The 17,821-nt window shown below is 39.4% G+C and overlaps 2 protein-coding genes across 2 annotated transcripts; one reads left to right on the top strand and one right to left on the bottom strand.

The window, feature by feature from the left end:
* Positions 1 to 393: 393 nt before the first annotated feature.
* Positions 394 to 5,455, top strand: mfap1 (microfibril associated protein 1). The gene is made up of 8 exons (XM_029428579.1): positions 394 to 620; positions 1,677 to 1,893; positions 1,988 to 2,126; positions 2,271 to 2,458; positions 3,293 to 3,562; positions 3,645 to 3,804; positions 4,307 to 4,396; positions 4,797 to 5,455. Exons 1-8 carry the CDS (start codon positions 539 to 541, stop codon positions 4,974 to 4,976), a joined length of 1,326 nt encoding a protein of 441 aa, XP_029284439.1. The 5' UTR covers positions 394 to 538; the 3' UTR covers positions 4,977 to 5,455.
* Positions 5,456 to 5,509: 54 nt separating this feature from the next.
* hypk (huntingtin interacting protein K) lies at positions 5,510 to 7,620 on the bottom strand. The gene is made up of 4 exons (XM_029428581.1): positions 7,404 to 7,620; positions 6,380 to 6,435; positions 6,238 to 6,289; positions 5,510 to 5,765 (listed from the first exon to the last, which is right to left on the bottom strand). The coding sequence occupies exons 1-4, from the start codon at positions 7,563 to 7,565 to the stop codon at positions 5,670 to 5,672; spliced, it is 366 nt and encodes a 121-aa protein (XP_029284441.1). The 5' UTR covers positions 7,566 to 7,620; the 3' UTR covers positions 5,510 to 5,669.
* Between the last annotated feature and the right edge of the window lie 10,201 nt (positions 7,621 to 17,821).

Below are 17,821 nucleotides of genomic sequence, written 5' to 3'. Positions count from 1 at the left end.
ATCAGTTATTTTATACCAGAAGTGTTGATGAGCATTAGTCAGCTAAAGGATGTGATGCTGTTGGGTTTGCTAGAGAAACACACACAGGGTCAGCCACTCTTACAGTGTAAACATTGACATTGTGAAAGTAAAAAAAATACTATATCGCTATCTATTTCTTTTAAATAAAAAATATTTAATTACTAGTAGTGATATCAGCCACTAGAGTGCGGATTTATATTGTTGATTTGCAGAATATCTCAACTGGAATCTTCTGTTATTGACTCTTTAACTTGATGTTTATTTTTGGTAAAATATTTAACTGATGCTAAGTAATAAACGTCATTGCGTCCCTGGTCTAAAAAGTCAGTAAAATGTGATTGATTACTGTGTGTTTCTTATCGAGAGAAAATGTGTGTCGGAATAAATTCCCTTCCTGTCCGCTTGCGCTTCAGTGAAGTTGACTTCCGTTTGACTGAAGCGACGGCGAGCTCGTTTTGTTTTTCAAGTTAAATACTATTTTTTACTTTATTTAGTTGTTACCGTCGACCAGGCAATCATGGCTAGTCGTGAAGCCCTCAACATGAAGCTCCCTCCGATCCAGTCCACGGCCGGAGCCGTGCCGGTCCGGAATGAGAAAGGTGAGATGTTTGGCCGTTAGCTAGCAGGCGGCTAATAGCATGCTAACTTAGCCAGCTAGCTTAGCGTAACACCACTGTTCACACAAAACACTAATTGACTGAAATGCTAAGAAGAGATTTGTTACTAAGTTAGGTGGATTCAATAAAAAGTAGCTAACGTTTCTAACATGAGTGGGAGCCAATTCCTACAGGCCACAGCAGTATATTATAGTTTCGGATTAACATGCTCAACAGTCAAAGGTGTGATGTTTGGGTGTCCACATGACGTTACTCTTGATCATGTAGTGTAACAGCTAGAGGAGCAAAAGTATAAGATAAACTCCACTAGGGCAATAGCAACACTACGGCCTCAATATACTATATACTATACTATCGGCAACAAATCAGTGGTGGAAGAAGTATTCAGATCCTTAAGTAAAAGTTCTAGTACTTTAGTATCTTTAACAACATTTTCTTTTATTACTCATAAGGTATTTACTCTTGTTTTCCCTTCCAAGTTTACTTTTTTCTCGTTCAAGAGAAAATGAAAAAATATGTATCCTCCACAATCACTTGTCCAATAATATCAGTCTTTGCTCTGTTCTTTCAATTATAAACACATTTGCATTGTCCAAGATTCCTCGGAAAAAATAATTATGGATAAGGTAAAGTCAATTCATGGTTACAAGAAACAAGTGACTGTTAAAGGAGATGTGCGATGATGTCTCTGGTGTCAAAGTAGAACAGTTAGTACACCCAACCAACCAGTGGTGGAAGAAGTATTCAAATCTTCTTATTTTTATTGAATTTTTTAATCTAGCTTCCAAAACCTAGTTAGTGTATCCCATAAAAAACGATTTGAGTCATCCCCTTTCTGACTGTCTCAAAAAGGTTTTTAACGCTATAAATTTACAAAGTAACAAAAAGAAATCAAGTATTTTTTGGAGAGCTGTTGAATAGTTACTCCTAATTATGGTCTCAATAAAAAACTAGATTCAATCAAACATCGACACCATCAGCATCAAGAATGGGAAAGCTTAGCTCGACTAAACTCATCATTGTCTCTGCATATCCCAGGTGAGCTGTCCATGGAGAAGGTGAAGGTGAAGAGGTACGTGTCAGGTAAACGTCCTGATTACGCGCCAATGGAGTCGTCCGATGAGGAAGACGAGGACTTCCAGTTTGTGAAGAAGGGAAAGGAACTGGAGGCAGAGGTGGAGCTGGAGGAAGAGGAGGTCTCTGACCCACGTCTCAAACGTTTGCTCAACCGTGTCTCTGAGGACGTGGAGGAGAGGTATATCCCATCATTTGAGTTGACTGATTTCATTAAACGTTGTGGCGCTGAAATGCTAATTTGACCATGTCTCTTCCCATTTCTTTGTCCTCAGGCTTGCGAGACACAGACAGATCGCAGAGCCTGAAGTTGTAGCCGAGAGCAGTGAGGACTCTGATGAAGGCACGTGGCACCCAGAGCATGAGGAGAGTAGTGAGGAAGAAGAGGAGGAAGAGGAAGAAGTGGATGATGAGGTAGGTTACTATCTGAGCCGTTTAATTTTACCTAAATGTTCTGAGTGTGCTTGTCCCAGTTACTTAAGAACTTCTGGCAGTGTTTCTTATTTTTCAAGTTAAATCAAGAAAAGTTTTTAAGGCGGACTTTCTCATTCTGTGCAGGAAATTGAGAGGAGACGATCGATGATGCGACTGCGAGCAACTGAACGGAAGACTGAGGATATGGAGGTCATGGAGGTGGAGGAGGAAGGGAAGTCGGGGGCGGAGTCAGAGTCAGAGTCCGAATATGAAGAATACACAGACAGCGAGGATGAAGCAGAGCCACGGCTCAAACCTGTCTTTATTCGCAAGTATGAAGTGAAACAACCATTTTCTTACCTCCTAACTGTAGCTTAGTGGTTCCCTAACTTATTGGCCCTTGACCCCTGATCAAAGTTTACTGCTTCAGCACCATGACGACAATTATTCCATCTCACATTGTATCATTTGAATAGTTTTTATGGGTGAAAGTGTCTGCTATTTCACAAGAAAAACAGCACGAAGATATAAAAATAAAGAGAAATATGTTGTCTCTTCATGTTAGGTAGTTACTGTATTTCCTTATTGGTGATCAAACATTTCAAAGATAATAACTTCATCAGTTACTCCCATTAAAGCGACACAGAAAGATAAAGAACATAGAAAGTCCAGGTCCCAAATTTAGGCTTTTATCTAATGTGCACTGTTGGCATCCAGCTAGTTTATATTGTTTACTAATGGGATGTTGTTGCTGGTACAGAAGCCCGCTGTAAGTTCATATTTATTATGAAGCAATCCCTTAAAGCAGTAGTGCAAGTTAAAGCCCCATTAACGGGCTCTGAGGTTGTGATTTCCTCATGTGGTTTGAGATGTTTGCGATGAAATGGGACACTGAGTTGGGCATTAATGTCAGTCTGGAGTCGCTCAGACTGCAAATATAACTTGAAACATGTTTACAAACTGATCAACATCCAACCAATCAGCTGCTTGTGTGTTCAGTGTGAAATATTTGGGCAGTTTACAAGATGGTGCCATTTTCAAATAAAACCACCCAAATATGTGTTAACTAAGTTATTTACTTATACATTACATGCAAGATAATAACACTGGTGTTTTAACTTCGTCAAATGTTTAATCTGTATCCTCTCTGTTTGTTTGCACCACAGAAAGGACCGAGTCACAGTGGTGGAGCGTGAAGCAGAGGAGCTGAAGCAAAGAGAGCTGGAGGCCGAGGCCAAGAAGCAGGTCGAGGAGCGACGGCGCTACACCCTCAAGATTGTGGAGGAGGAGGCTAAGAAGGAGTTTGAGGAGAACCGGCGCACGCTGGCTGCTCTGGACGCTTTGGACACCGACGGGGAGAACGAGGAGGAGGAATACGAAGGCTGGAAAGTCAGAGAGCTGAAACGCATCAAGAGGGACAGAGAGGCACGGGAAGTGTGAGTAAACACCGATATGACCGATGATGACATGAACGTGACATATTTAGGACCTTCCTAATGAGTGGTGTTTTGTCCTCAGCATGGAGAAGGAGAAGGCTGAAATCGAGAGATTCCACAACTTGACAGAGGAGGAGCGCCGGGCTGAGCTCCGTAACAGCGGCAAGCAAGTCACCAACAAAGCCAGCAAAGGCAAATACAAGTTCCTCCAGAAGTACTACCACAGAGGAGCCTTCTTCATGGTAAGTCAACACAGAGCTGAACTCTCTCCATGAATGCAGTTTGCGCTGACCGTTAAAGATGTTTCTTCAAAACACAACAGAGACAGTAAGGAGACGTGTAGGGCGGCTTTTCTGATGTCTGAACTTCAATGTACCATTCTCTTTCTGATCTTACTTGGATTGTTTATCCTTCATTCATTATTGTGTATTATCAGTATACGTTACAACTTTAATGTTTAGCATCTACATTGCTCAGGATACACCTCCTAAATGAGATATTTAATCTGTTGTTTGATCGGTCTATCAACATTTTCACATAAACTCAAAGATGTACCTACTTGGTTTAACAATGAGAGCTTATCAGACCCTGGGGGCCCATCGATCACATACTGTATATATATATATATGTGTATATCCATGACATAACAAATGAGCTTATAAAGTCTGACTTGATGTAGTGTGACAGTGAATCTTCAGCATGTTGCTCAGCGGTCTGAAGCTGTAAACCTGATTTCTGTTCCAGGATGAGGAGGAGAACGTGTACAAGAGAGATTTCAGCGCGCCTACTCTGGAGGATCACTTCAACAAAACCATCTTACCCAAAGTCATGCAGGTCAGCTGCTTTTACTCATTTCACCTGTGCTTCACTGTATGTTGTAGCCTAGAATGTTATTACAGCAAAACTTAAAACTAAACTAGTGTTTATATGTTGGTGGGAAAACATGTGTGACTCGCAAGTTTACTGCTTAACATTTGTATGCTGCTTCATCGGAGAACAAGAACCCTTAGAAGGATGAAGTAATTTTTGGCTACTTCCTGCCTTTTAAAAATATTGTTAGTCCATCAAAACCTTTTTCTTTCCTGCCATTAACCCCGTAAACTATTGATTTTCCCCCTTTTAAATTTGGACTGGTTTAAATTCTGGGGGGAAAAAACATCAATACTTTTCCATTTGAATGAAGGTAAAATAATTCAGTTCTCTAATTCGACTCTGGTTTGTTTTCCCTCCAAAGGTCAAAAACTTTGGTCGCTCTGGACGCACCAAGTACACCCACCTGGTGGACCAGGACACCACGTCCTTCGACTCGGCCTGGGCCCAGGAGAGCGCTCAGAACAGCAAGTTCTTTAAGCAGAAGGCGGCAGGCGTGAGGGACGTGTTTGACCGCCCCACAGTGAAGAAGAGGAAGACTTAAGATGTGTCAAACAGACTTCACCAGGCCCACATGCAGCTTTAGAGACTGTTCAGAGACTGAGCTGCGGAGTCTCTTTCCTGGACTTTATGTTGTGGAAGGAAAGAGGCAAATAGACTGATTCCACTGCTTTGATCATAATGATGTGTTTATCTACCATGAAAGTGCACCATCATTTCAAATTATTGTTGGTTCCACAAACCCTACTGAAGAGGCAGCAGGTTTTCTATTTGACAAGATGCAGAATCCCTTCAAAGCGAGATCTTGGCTGTAAAAACGGAATATAGCTTAATGTCCTGCTGCATATGAGGATTGCTGCATTTTCAGGAGACGCAGGTAAAGTCACCTTTTGTCTTTAAGAACAGTGGGTTGTAATTTTTGTACAAATCAGCAACATTTAATATGCAGATTCTTGTACTGATTTCCTGCATTGTAACTTGGTTTGTTTGTGTTGAATAAAACTTGCATTTCCATTTTTAAAACATTTCCACTGAGCAAAATAAGTATTGACACGACTTTAAATCACGGTCACAAAATGAGGCTGGTCAACTTTTATTTAAAAAAGAAAAGAAAAGTAATTTAGGGGGAAAAGCTTACATCACAACAGTTTAACCGCTGAGTTCAGTTCAGCCTCATTGTCTTGATGAGCTCTGGTAAAAAAACTAAAGAAAGCAGTCCAGTGTCAACGCTGTTTGTTCAGTTGGTCAGAGCCACCAGAGCCGCCACCACGTTCCCCATGTGTTCCCTCAGGCTGCGCTCCGCCACGGACCTCGAAATCTCCATCTCTGACATCTACGCACAAACAAAGTGATCAGAATATGAGCCAACTGTGCCGTTTAAGAATCAAACTATATCTTAAAGTAAGACAAAGTACTTAAATTGACAAGTTGTTTACAAAAATGTGCAAGTTTAACTATTTAAATAACTGCACAGAATTGAAACTAGTCTACAAGTGGGATGCATAGTACTTCGGGTCTGGGCTGTTTCTCATGGTTGGGGAAATCTTAACGGCCCATCATCGATGTTGGACCTCACTAATGATCTTGTGCCGGAAAGGGAGCAAATCTCTGCCGCCTAATAATATATCCTTAAAGAGTGAAGGCTGTTGAAGCAGCAGATTAATCCTCATGGTTTCATTATCTAATGGGTGTAATGTTCCAGCGTCCACATACTTCTGGCTGCGCAGTTTACCAAAAACAGACACGTGGTTTAAACGCCACAAACAGATTAAGACTAAAAACATCCCAGAAGGATTAAAACTTACAATTAGTTCCACGTCCTCTTTCTTGATGGTGACTTTGGCCAATTCTTTTTCTCTGAAAGTAAAACATTGAGCATAGATAAAAATTCAGGATGGTGCAACACTTGTAGCATACAGAAGATATGTAATATTTAAATAATCTTACCTCTCTTGTTTGGCTTTCTGTTCTCGTGACCTACGGTCTCCAATCACTGACATGGCCTGAAAGAAAAAAACATTGTTGCTTAGTCTGAACAGAAAACCCTATTAGGTATATTTAATAACATTTGTTTCATTAAACAATGGATTGATTTAGTACTTTTCACTACTTTTTAAAATACAGCACCGACAGGATGCTGTATTTAAGAGTGTTCCATGTGGCCATTATCACAATATCATTAATATTAATTTGTTGATTTCTGAGAAAAATATACAATGTCACTGTATTAAATACAAGATATCTTAAATAAATAGTTCACTTGCATTTTATAATGAACTACTTTTGATGAATTTCTGAATATTGATATTTACCAGTTATCATCTAGAACTAAATTGTACTGTAGTATTTTCCTCCCCTCAGTAACGCCAATTATGATTCATAGATTTAAAATACACACCACACATCTGGACATAAATGACATGTGTTCACTGGACAGGAAGGGGATCAAACACTGTAATCTGAAAGTATCTAAAGCTGTCAGTGGAGCAAAAAGTACAATATTTCCTTTTGAGATGTAGTGGAGTAGAAGTATAAAGCTGCATAACAAGGAAATACTTTAGTTAAGTACGAGTAACTTACATGTGTAACAAGTACAGTACTTGAGTAAATTTACTTAGTTAAATTGTGGACATACGTGCGTCTTGTTAACATGTTGGTTCATTGAGGCAAAGGGGAAAGTAACGTTAGCTATAGCTAGCTAGCTCGCTCGCTCTGGGACAGTTCGCCACACTTCGGCAGTTAATCGTTCACTGCACAATTACCAACCTAACACTAATAGCATTTTATCATCTTGTGGTCAAGAATAACTCGAGCTAAACAACTATTTATAAGACAACGTACACATATTTCAACAAAACACTAGGTTTGGTATCATTTGGTATAGATATATAATGTTCTATAGTCTATGGTGATGATGCACCGCCAGCAGCGGCCGCATGTTTCCCGGCTACCGTTAGCCCGGAGCTCTCACCGTTTCTAAATCAGAGCTGGAGATTTCCTTCTCCTCTGCGTAGTCCGTGACTCTCTCCAAGTCGGCGGCTCCGCTGTCATGTTTCCGAGGCTTTTCCGCAGGTTTTCCCGTGCAGTTGTCCTCGGCTTCCAGGTCCAAATCGACGTCTCCCTCGGCCGCCATGTTTGCTCCAGTGAGGCCGGAACGAAGAGGAAGGTTCCTTCACGCGTCGGAAGGAAAACGGGGTAGTACCGGAAAAACAATTTTAAAGGAGAAATCCGTCTATTTATAAAGTATCTATTGATAATTGTATCACACTTATGTATGACTCTGTGGTCTTGTCGTACTGTATAATTGATAGTGAACCAGTTTATATTTATGACACTTACCATTAACCTGACATTATGTACTTTTGGTTTTTCCAACATAACATTTATTGTTTATACTGTTTTACTGCAACTGCTGGATAACAACTTCCCTCTGGATGAATACAGTTTTTTTTTCATCTTATCTTCAATTCACGGCCATTTCAAGATGAGACTCAATTTCACCCCCTGTATTCAGGAAAACATTGAGCAGAAAAAAAAGAGAATTTTGGTCAGCATGACAGCACCCCCACACTTTACTCAAAGCAGTTTATGTTAACATAAGCAACAAGGACTACATCAAAATGCGGAAAGTAGGCAAAAGTGGACAGATGCATTATATGTATCAGATTCACATAATACATTTAGTATTGACTTGTAGAAACGTACCGTGAGAGTGACCTATTCTTTACCTTTAGTGTATCACAATAAAACAAGAGAGATGACTCATGAAATGATAATGGTGGTATGTCGCTATGGCTGAATTAACCTGTTTGAGGGCCCTGGGAGCAAGAATCTGCTCATGGGGTCCTATCCCCCTCCCCTCCAAAATCCCACTAAGTATGGATGGAAAGAGTCCTAGAATATTGAGGTAAAAGTCCTCTTACTTTAAATACATTTTGCTCAAATGGGGAGTTACATGATTATATATGATGCTACTATTAAATTGACATGACTACAAAATGAATGGCATTTAAATTAAATGTAAAATCCAATAACCCGAGTGGAAGAATAGAGCCCTTATGTCCAAATCAACAATACATTTCTTTTCTATAGATGGACTTGCCTTCCTCAGTGAAGCCTCACTAGAATTACCCAGAAAAGAGATCAAACTCAGACAATTAAACAAAAATAACTGAAAATATATTTTTTAAGATCCCTATGGACACCTCAATGGGTGCAACCAATATCTTTAGACTACATGAATCAAATAGCCTGCCACTTCAAGAGCAGAAGAAAACATCAACAGGGCAGCCAACGCAGAGATGTGAAAACAATATAATATCCACAGCGGCTGCAGCCACAAACACACACATTACATCGCTCGTTAGTTGAAGTCCCTCTCTGTACAGTCAGTTCCATTCATAAATGAGTATGTTGTTGTACTCACCTCTCTGAACGTCATTCTGTGAGTTTTACGCACCGCAAAGTCCTTCTTAATCTGCCCTGCCTGGGTTCATCTGGGTGCCCTGGGTCTCCCCACACACACACACACACACACACACACACACACACACACACACACACACACACACACACACACACACACACACACAGCCTATTACATGCACCTGTTGGTCCAAATCCTCACGGGTGTGTTTGCTTTGGGTCACTAAGCGTGCTCGCTGGGTTGTCCAATAAATCAATGATTAATATGATGACATCATGACATGATCCTACATTTTAATGTTGTATTGTTCAGAAACATACACACATGAACATACACAGTAAACATGTATCATTTTCAGTGTCACCTCTGTGGAGCTTTGCCCACTTGCGGCTGCACATACACCAGCCGCTTCAGACAGACAGGTGAAAAGACAGACAGGTGAACAGGCACACCTGCACCTTCTTTTTCTTTCTTCTGTTCTATTCTCACACGGTCTATCAGGAGGACTTTTCACGTGACTTTTGTTTTACTCGGATGCGACTTGAAATGTAACTACAGGTACTTGTGATAAAAATAATTGATTACTGAGTACAAGTACCCTGCACAAAATACTTAGTAATGAGAGTCATTTAAAAAAATGTTTTAACTGTCCCCTAACTTCTTCCCCTGCTGACCAGGACTGGAATGAAGCGTCAATTAGATTACTTTATTTAGGAATCTGCACCACATGAACACAATATAATCTGAATTAATTAATGTGTTCAAAGTTGATTTTGACACAGGGAAACTTGACAAGACAGTGTTTACAAAAGATTAACACAAGATTAGGTAATAATGCAGAACCTGCCTAAGTTTATACTGTACTATAGTGGCACCAACTCCCTCACAAATTCACAATTAATCAAATGACCATAAATCAATTGACACAGTGAACCTGGAGCTCTTGTCTTTGACAATATAAATCAAATATAAACATTTCAATATTCTGAATAGATTTTCATGCCATACTGAAATAAAACTCTGAAACGTTTTGCATTCAAATACAATACACAAAATGTGTTTGCAGACATTTGTAGCGAATGTGCTGAGAATCCAAAGACACCTCCAAAGAATGATCTACTTAACAAAACAAGAGTGCTCTATGTGGGATAAGTGTTTTACAAGAATATTCCTGACAGGTTTCCCCAAAAGTACTTTATCATGTCTGCAACCTATCACAACACATTTAGGAGAAGATCCACCAAATCCATCCTCAAGGAGCGTGGGACATAAAGTATTTCCCGGGGATGAAGGTGTATTTAGAATTGCAATCAAACAAAAAAATAATCAAACATTTAGTTTATTCATTATCGGTCAAGTGAATGACATGTTTTACTTAAAGTCAAGGCCTTCCTTTCTGATTTGATCTCAAACGAATTAGCAGGTTTAAGACAACATCTTAATACGTCTGATCGATCTACTATCTTGTTATTGTCTGACAGATAATGAAAAGAAGACAACAACTGGATTATGTGTTTTGTGTATATGTATTTTTATCTGTCTGGATTACTAAATCACTCCTGTGCTCATCCTCGTTCTATTTCTGTCTGTTATAAGAGGTTTACTTGTACTTTAATACAAATAGCCCTTCAACCACTGTAACAGATTTCCTGCGTCTCCAGACTTCTCTAGCCCTTTGAGCTTTTTCAGTCCACCTACCAATAATCAGATTAAAGGAAAGAGAAACCTGCTCGAGAGAAGGACTATAAACTGTACCAGTGCTCTCTGGTCTCGCTGGTCCATCCTTCAGGAGATGTGTGTGGTCGAGAGGAGTCAGAGGAATGGCACCGGGGTGGGAGAGACATCGTTGTCGTCATACCAACTCCTTCATCTTGCTGTATGACTGATGACTGTCTGACTGTTTGGAGCTCTCATCAGCTGTCAGGCCTCGGGGACGTGATGTCGGGAAAGTGGCTTCGGTCTCAGGTTAGACTCTGAAGGATGCAACAGGGGTTTTATGCTAAATGTAAGATGATGCTAAGATGATAAAAGCACGACAGATGTCTCTTAAATAAGGTTAAATAAGCAAAGGTGGTCTATGATATTTGGGAAAAAATATCCTTGAAGAAAAGGAGAAAATGTTTTCTGTACAAAACTCTCACAGTTAACTCCACAGTGTAAAACTAAACCATCTTAAATAAAAGGGTAACACTTTAACATTTAATACACACTTTATAACACACTATAATGTAGTTGTTTGCAGCTATAAAGGACATTTTAAGTGTTTATTAAGCATCAAGCAATTATTACTTCTCCTATTTTACCATTACAACTGAGTTTTACTATATTGTGATTTATTATGTTGCGTATGTGAGTGCACCAGCCTCCACCTATGTGTGTGCACCAGCCTCCACCTATGTGTGTGCACCAGCCTCCACCTATGTGTGTGCACCAGCCTCCACCTATGTGTGTCCACTGCAGGAGATATGGACAAATACATTGACAAATACGTATCTGCTTTCAACTACATTAGAATGAGTTATAAAACATTTATTATTACTATTGTTGTATACTGCTCATAAACATAAGTCTTTAGCTACTTGATGTATGATAGAAGAATTTCAATATTGACAGGGTATCCTGATTTAAAAGCTTCCATCATTGTATTATTTGCACCAGAAAACTAACCTTAGATGCATTTATTTAATGATAATATGCAGACAAATTAACTAAATTAAAAGAAAAGAAAATCCACCTTGAACACTTTGGCATTCGGTGATAGACCTCGTTACATGTCTGGATCAATAACTCACAAAAATAAAGTAGACCTGATGGTAACTATGGAGATACCCAAATGTTACACACATGTGATTATTGAACGTGTCCTTCCAGCATCAATTTTCTACTATAACATCCTCCACTTTTCTATGAAGGCTTTCCAACACATTTTTGGAATACTTTTCACCGGTAGGCCTCTAAATTCTATAATGTTTTTAACTAATTGGTCACAACTCATGGCCACACTGGGGGCCAGGACATCTGATGAAAGGTCACACAAGTACACGTCGGTTCATTTTAAGTGATCACATGCTGCAGAATGTTATTGTACAGTATGCTGTAGCATCTAAGTATATCTTAGCCCAAACCAAAAGTACACAACATATGTAGACAGGAGTTTCCACATCCTTTCAGCCATGTAGTTTAAATCATACAATAACCAGCCAACAGATTAAAAACCATTGAAACTAATATATTAAGTTCAGCCATTAATATGCGAGTTAAAGAATGTGGAACAGATTCAGATACTTTTAATGTCCTCAGTCTAATTCTTATGAGCACATTAGGAATGGGTACATTGTTTTCTATGGGAAGGATAACTCTTATTGCTCGCAGCTACATCATTAACAACACCCAGCTTTTTATTCACCTACATCTAAAAACAGGTTTATAAGAAAAAGCTGGTCACAAACCGTTGCCCCATTGTTTTGCTCAGAAAGAGTCCGAAATGAATAATGAATGGATCATTTTCTCTTGTCCTTTTTTTGTAAACAAGCTTGGATTTCAGCCAGCCGTTATTGCACAAGCCTATTGAAACCATAGATCGAGCGCTTTCACTCAAGCGGCTATTTGCATCCGCTTATTTGTTTTTGTTTGTCCTCTTTGGCACAACCTCCTCTCCCACAAGGCAGCAGCAATTATCTGAGAGTGAAAGGGGCCCCCAGGAATGCCGCTCAGAGCAACACGTGTTTATCACAGAGACTTACTGCTTTACACCCGCTCATGTTGGAGGGAGTAGTACGAATTGAGATTAAAGGATATAACATGAAACAATTGTTGTTTTTAAACTTGTAGGGATGTTCTTGGTCCTAAAATGTGTCACATAATGTATATTTCTAGTTGTTTTCTTTAAAAATATCTGTTCTGGGAGAGGACATGTTTAAGAGACAAATATCTATATTCAATATTCAGATACAATCAGCTGAGGTGAGATTAATTAAAGCCTTTTATTGTCATTATACAAAAAGTACAACGAGATTCAGAGTGCCACTCTGTCCCAGTGTGAAAAAAATACAAAGACATACATAACATTAAAACAGTAGGACAGACAACATAAGCAATCATACGGGGGGAATAAATAGTGATATAAAAATAGTTTATACTTTTTAAAAGTGCATTCAGAGTGTGTATGTGTGTGAAGATGGTTATGGTTATTGTATTAGGTGTGGTGGCTAAGCAGCCTGACGGCCCAGGGGTAGAGACTGTTTTTAGTCTGTTTGTCTGTGATTTGAAGCTCCTGTATCTTCTCCCAGAAGGTAGGAGAGAGAGCAGTCTGTGACCTGGGTGAGAGTTGTCCTTTATTATTTGGTTTGCTCTGCTGAGGCAGCGGGAGGTGGAGATGTGTTCCAGAGAGGGCAGGGGGCAGCCAACGGTTTTCTCTGCCATCCTAACCACTCTCTGCAGGGCTTTCTTGTCAGCTGAACATCCAGCATACCACACAGAGATGGAGTATGACAGCACGCTCTCGATGGTCGCCCGGTAGAAAGACACCAGCAGCTTCTTGTTCAGTCTGTTCCTCCGTAGCACCCTCAGGAAGTGTAGTCGCTGCTGGGCCTTCTTAACTGCTGCAGTGGTGTGTGCTGTCCAGCTGAGGCTCTCCGAGATTTGAACCCTCAGGATCCCTCTCCCTGGACGGACAGACATGAAATAGATGTTCTGTGTACAGAACAGACCAACATAATAAAATGACATTATAGACAAGGATAACCTGAGCCACACATCATCCCACCATGAAGACATGGAAAAGAGGACAGACTTAAGACTTAAGGCCATCATTAACACAGAAAAGAGAATCAAACAAGAACACACAGAGACAGAGGAGGAGAGAGAGAAAGAGGAGAGGCTGAATCTCCTGGAGGACAAAGATCCAGATCCAAAACATCTGGGATGAGGCTCTGACAGGCAGGAGAGAGAGAGAGAGAGAGCGAGAGAGAGAGAGAGAGAGCGAGAGAGAGAGCGAGAGAGAGAGAGAGAGAGAGAGAGAGAGAGAGAGAGAGAGAGAGAGAGAGAGAGAGAGAGAGAGAGGCCTACGGTCCAGCTCAGAGAAGCCTGAGTGAAGAGACAGGACAAGGAGGAGAAAAGGGAGAGGGAGGGAGAGTAGATGGGAGCTTGGATGCTCATGTGCATGTAGGACAGAAACAAACTGAGAGTTAGAGAGATGCTGTGGTTTTCAAAACAGTATTCTTGCCTGAAAGTTAAGGCAAAAAGATAAGTTTAAAGTTTGGGGTTAAAGACCTCAACAGAGTCAGACTGTCTGCTATCAGCAGGAAGGACAGTGTTAGGAAGTTAGGAAGAGGAAGTGGACACAGAAAGAAAACACACAGCATCTTATTCATGTCAAGCGCTCAGTGTTAATCTGTAGTGAGTGTTGAAGACATGTAACAGTTGCTAGATGAGTAAGCTACTCCAGACGTATCATGATAGATCACAGATATTCACATAAAATATCACTTAAATGCAAACAAGACTAAGAGTTGAAAGCCATGCTAACAACTCACAGTGATACTTTGAGCGTAATGCTAACATATGTATGCTAACATATGTATGCTAACATATGCATGCTAACATGTTACCATGCTGATGCAGCGGTGTGATGTTTCCCATGTTCCCCATGTTAGTTTAGTGTGTTATCAGCATGCTAACATGTTACCATGCTGATGCAACGGTGTGATGTTTCCCATGTTCCCCATGTTAGTTTAGTGTGTTATCAGCATGCTAACATCTTGTTGTTTTGCAGGTATTTAGTCGTAAACCAAAGTATTGAACATATTACAATTGTGATCTCATGGTGGTGCTAGAAAAGTAAAGGAGATCGACAGAGTCATTATGAATCCTCGTCTGGGGACCATAAATCTCTACATAATTTTAATGGCAATCCATCCAATAGTTCAATGTGGGCCAAAGTGGTGGACTGACCCACCAAGCATGGCTAACCATTCTTATTTTTAAGTGCAAAGTCTGTGATGGGGAATATACGTTTGATGCTACATGTGACAGCCTGGCTTTACATTTGTGACTTACTTGTTTGCTTTTATAAGAACAGAAAAGTTTGTAGATCACATAATGATCTTTTAAAATTTTAAAATGACAGATTAAATAAATATGGAATAATATGTGACAGTGTATCTCTAGCTGTGGGTGTTATTTGCTGTGGCTCCTGTGCACATGCCTTGTACTCCTGGCTGCTACACTGATTTATAATCCTACAACTGTTGCTTTGCTCGAAGTGCTCTGGGAGTCTTCGTTCACCCGGTTAGTAAGGCCAAGCTTCTTAGCAGAGTCTGAACCGACGTTTCCTCTTATTTAACCTCTTGTTTGTACTCACTTCCTAGAAATGGACTGCATGGCTTTTCTGAAGAATTAACAGTAGCCTACAAGATTTAGCACCAGCCGCTTTTTTCCAACAAGCATGTAAAGAGGTGCAGGTCACGAAAACAACTCATCCGTATATTTAATGTTAAGTAATTATAATTGGATTTGACTGATTTCAATAAATGTTTCCTTTCATACACTATGATATGTAATACTTATTATATTATTATAATTATAATATAATTATAAAAAAATATATTTTTTTTTATATATATATTTAAATAATACTAGAATTGACATAATATTTGTAAATTTGTAACCAGTGGTGGAGAGTAACATTTACTCAAGTACTGTACAGTTTTGAGGTAATTTACTTGAGTATTTCCATTTATACTTATACTTCTATACTAATACTACATTTCAAAATGTTGGAATATATTGTACTTTTTACTCCACTATTTATCTGACAACATATGTGATTTTGTGATGTATTATTATAGATTGAGAAACGTTTTTGATCCCCGAAGAGGAAATTCTCAAGCTACAGAGCATTTAGAAAAAGTTTATAAAGTAATTAAAATTAGCTACAATTTTACCAGATGCTGAAGTGATGAACACATTAATGCATCAATAATTATAATCCAGTAATAAAATATTATTCTGAACAATGAGTACTTTTACTTTTGGTACATTAAGTGTATTTTGATGGTAATATTTTTACTTAAGTAGATTTTTGAATGCAGAAAATATTACTTGTAATATACTTGTATTTATTAAACTGTAGTATTAGTACTTTTCACTGAAGTAAAAGATCGGAGTACTTCTTCCATTGTCTTCTTTTCTTTAAAAGAAACATATCTACTCAAATGTCTAATCCATTGTTCCCCTCATTACCACATTCTGTTAGTCTAAGAGACTTGTGGGTAATGTAGTTTAAAATAGAAGTTGTATAGTATTGACTGCTGTTTGGAGGGTTTTGTTTTGAGATTAAATTGAGTTGACAGAAGTCCATGAAAGTGTTTCATCTCTCTGAGAAAGAAAATGAACAGCTGTTGTTTCCTCAGATTAGAGATCTGGTGTGCATCACCTGCTGTTTACTGAAGTGAGTAAACTCCACAGGTCAGACTGAGAAAGAGGCTGTGCTGCAGAACACACTCTGCCTTCTTCATTTCATCCGGCACGAACAGCATTTACTGCAGTTCTATGTAGGAGAAAGTGTGTTACAGGTGAGCTGCAGTTCAGTGACAGATCACTGCAGTTTGATTAGACAGGCAGTCTCTTGCTCAGGGACATTTTAGAGTCCTGTCTGTGCCGGTGAAGGTCATCCTGACTGAGAGGAGGCCTGAACAATGACGGGATTATCCCGGCGCTCTGCCCTGCACACACTAACCCAAATCTAATCTGACTGTCTCCTTATGCACTCAACCCTTTTTAACAGCACCAGATACATCATATCATTTCACTGCTGCTTTGTCTGTCAGAAAACAACCTCAGTGTTTCTACTGTCCGTCATTTAAAGTTAACACATGTCCACCTCAAAACAACTTTTACATAACCAACGAATAAATCTTTCTTTCCAGAAAAAAGGAAGTCATTCAGTGTTTTCAGACAAATGTCGCATAAATGTCAAATGTTAAAACATTGCATTGAATGTTTATTACAGGAAGTTTTAATAGTGCTGACTAAAATAACATCTGAGCAACAATTGATTATTGAAAAAGATCACTACAATTTTGGAATCACCTATGATCTTTTGTAAAATAATTTAACCATAAAAGCCTACTTCATGGTCTGTTCAATATCTGAGCTTTTGCTCTTTTGGTTTGTTAGAGTTGTATGTATTTATTCATTTTTCTTTGCAGAACAGACAAAGAAAATGCAACAAAGTATTTAAATGAACTGTTCTACGTAGCTGGAAACTATGTTGAGATGTGCTAAATCAGATTTGTTTTAAGTAATCGCTATTTTTATACTGTTGTATTGCTACTTTTAGTATAGTAAATTAGTCAGATTTATAACTTTGAACAAACAATAACAATGAGAATCATACAGACCTAAACACCATGCTGTAGGAAACCCCAGGCAAACATTCCTGAGCATCAGGAAAGCTGGCATGAAATGAGAAATGGTATCGAATTGATTATTAGTTCCAAAACTCTTACATGTAGTTTATGCCGAAACAGCAGACCTCTAAATCAAAAGGAAGTGAATAATATTAGCAGACCGTGCATGATAATAGTGGATTAAAGTGTTAATCATTTGAAAGCTAAAATAGTAGCTGCAACTCAGTCTTTATTCTCAGCCTGGTGCCTTTTCCAACCGGCCTGCTTTAGTTGGTTCCATCACAGACATCCAGTCCGTCCCACTTCACTGTTTCTGGGCCGTAATGCAGTCGTGATAACTTGTTAGGATTATGGACCTCTTTGTGAGTGACACACAGACTCAGACTTGGACGAGGGGGGGGGGGTCTGTAGGTAGGGGGCTATGAGGTGTCAGACATCAGCATTTAGAAATCACACAGGGTTAACAGTTTCATTTGGTAAATCTGGATTAAACAGGACTATTGCCCAATCCCAGTGTACTGTTGGGTTTGTGCAGCACTGGGGGAAGGGAAG

The sequence above is a fragment of the Cottoperca gobio genome, chromosome 3 (genome assembly GCF_900634415.1).
Source record: "Cottoperca gobio chromosome 3, fCotGob3.1, whole genome shotgun sequence".
NCBI classification, from domain to species: Eukaryota; Metazoa; Chordata; class Actinopteri; order Perciformes; family Bovichtidae; genus Cottoperca; species Cottoperca gobio.
This window is presented reverse-complemented; position numbering and strand designations above follow the sequence as displayed.

Bases quoted from the DNA above. Each gene is read 5' to 3' on its own strand.
- mfap1 (XM_029428579.1), top strand. From the start codon at position 539: ATGGCTAGTCGTGAAGCCCTCAACATGAAGCTCCCTCCGATCCAGTCC. The intron at 1,894-1,987 runs GTATATCCCATC...CTTTGTCCTCAG, and splicing joins TCTGAGGACGTGGAGGAGAG to GCTTGCGAGACACAGACAGA. The intron at 3,563-3,644 runs GTGAGTAAACAC...TTTTGTCCTCAG, and splicing joins GACAGAGAGGCACGGGAAGT to CATGGAGAAGGAGAAGGCTG.
- hypk (XM_029428581.1), bottom strand. From the start codon at position 7,565: ATGGCGGCCGAGGGAGACGTCGATTTGGACCTGGAAGCCGAGGACAAC. The intron at 6,436-7,403 runs GTGAGAGCTCCG...TTTTTCTTTCAG, and splicing joins CCAGCTCTGATTTAGAAACG to GCCATGTCAGTGATTGGAGA. The intron at 6,290-6,379 runs GTAAGATTATTT...TTTTACTTTCAG, and splicing joins CAGAAAGCCAAACAAGAGAG to AGAAAAAGAATTGGCCAAAG.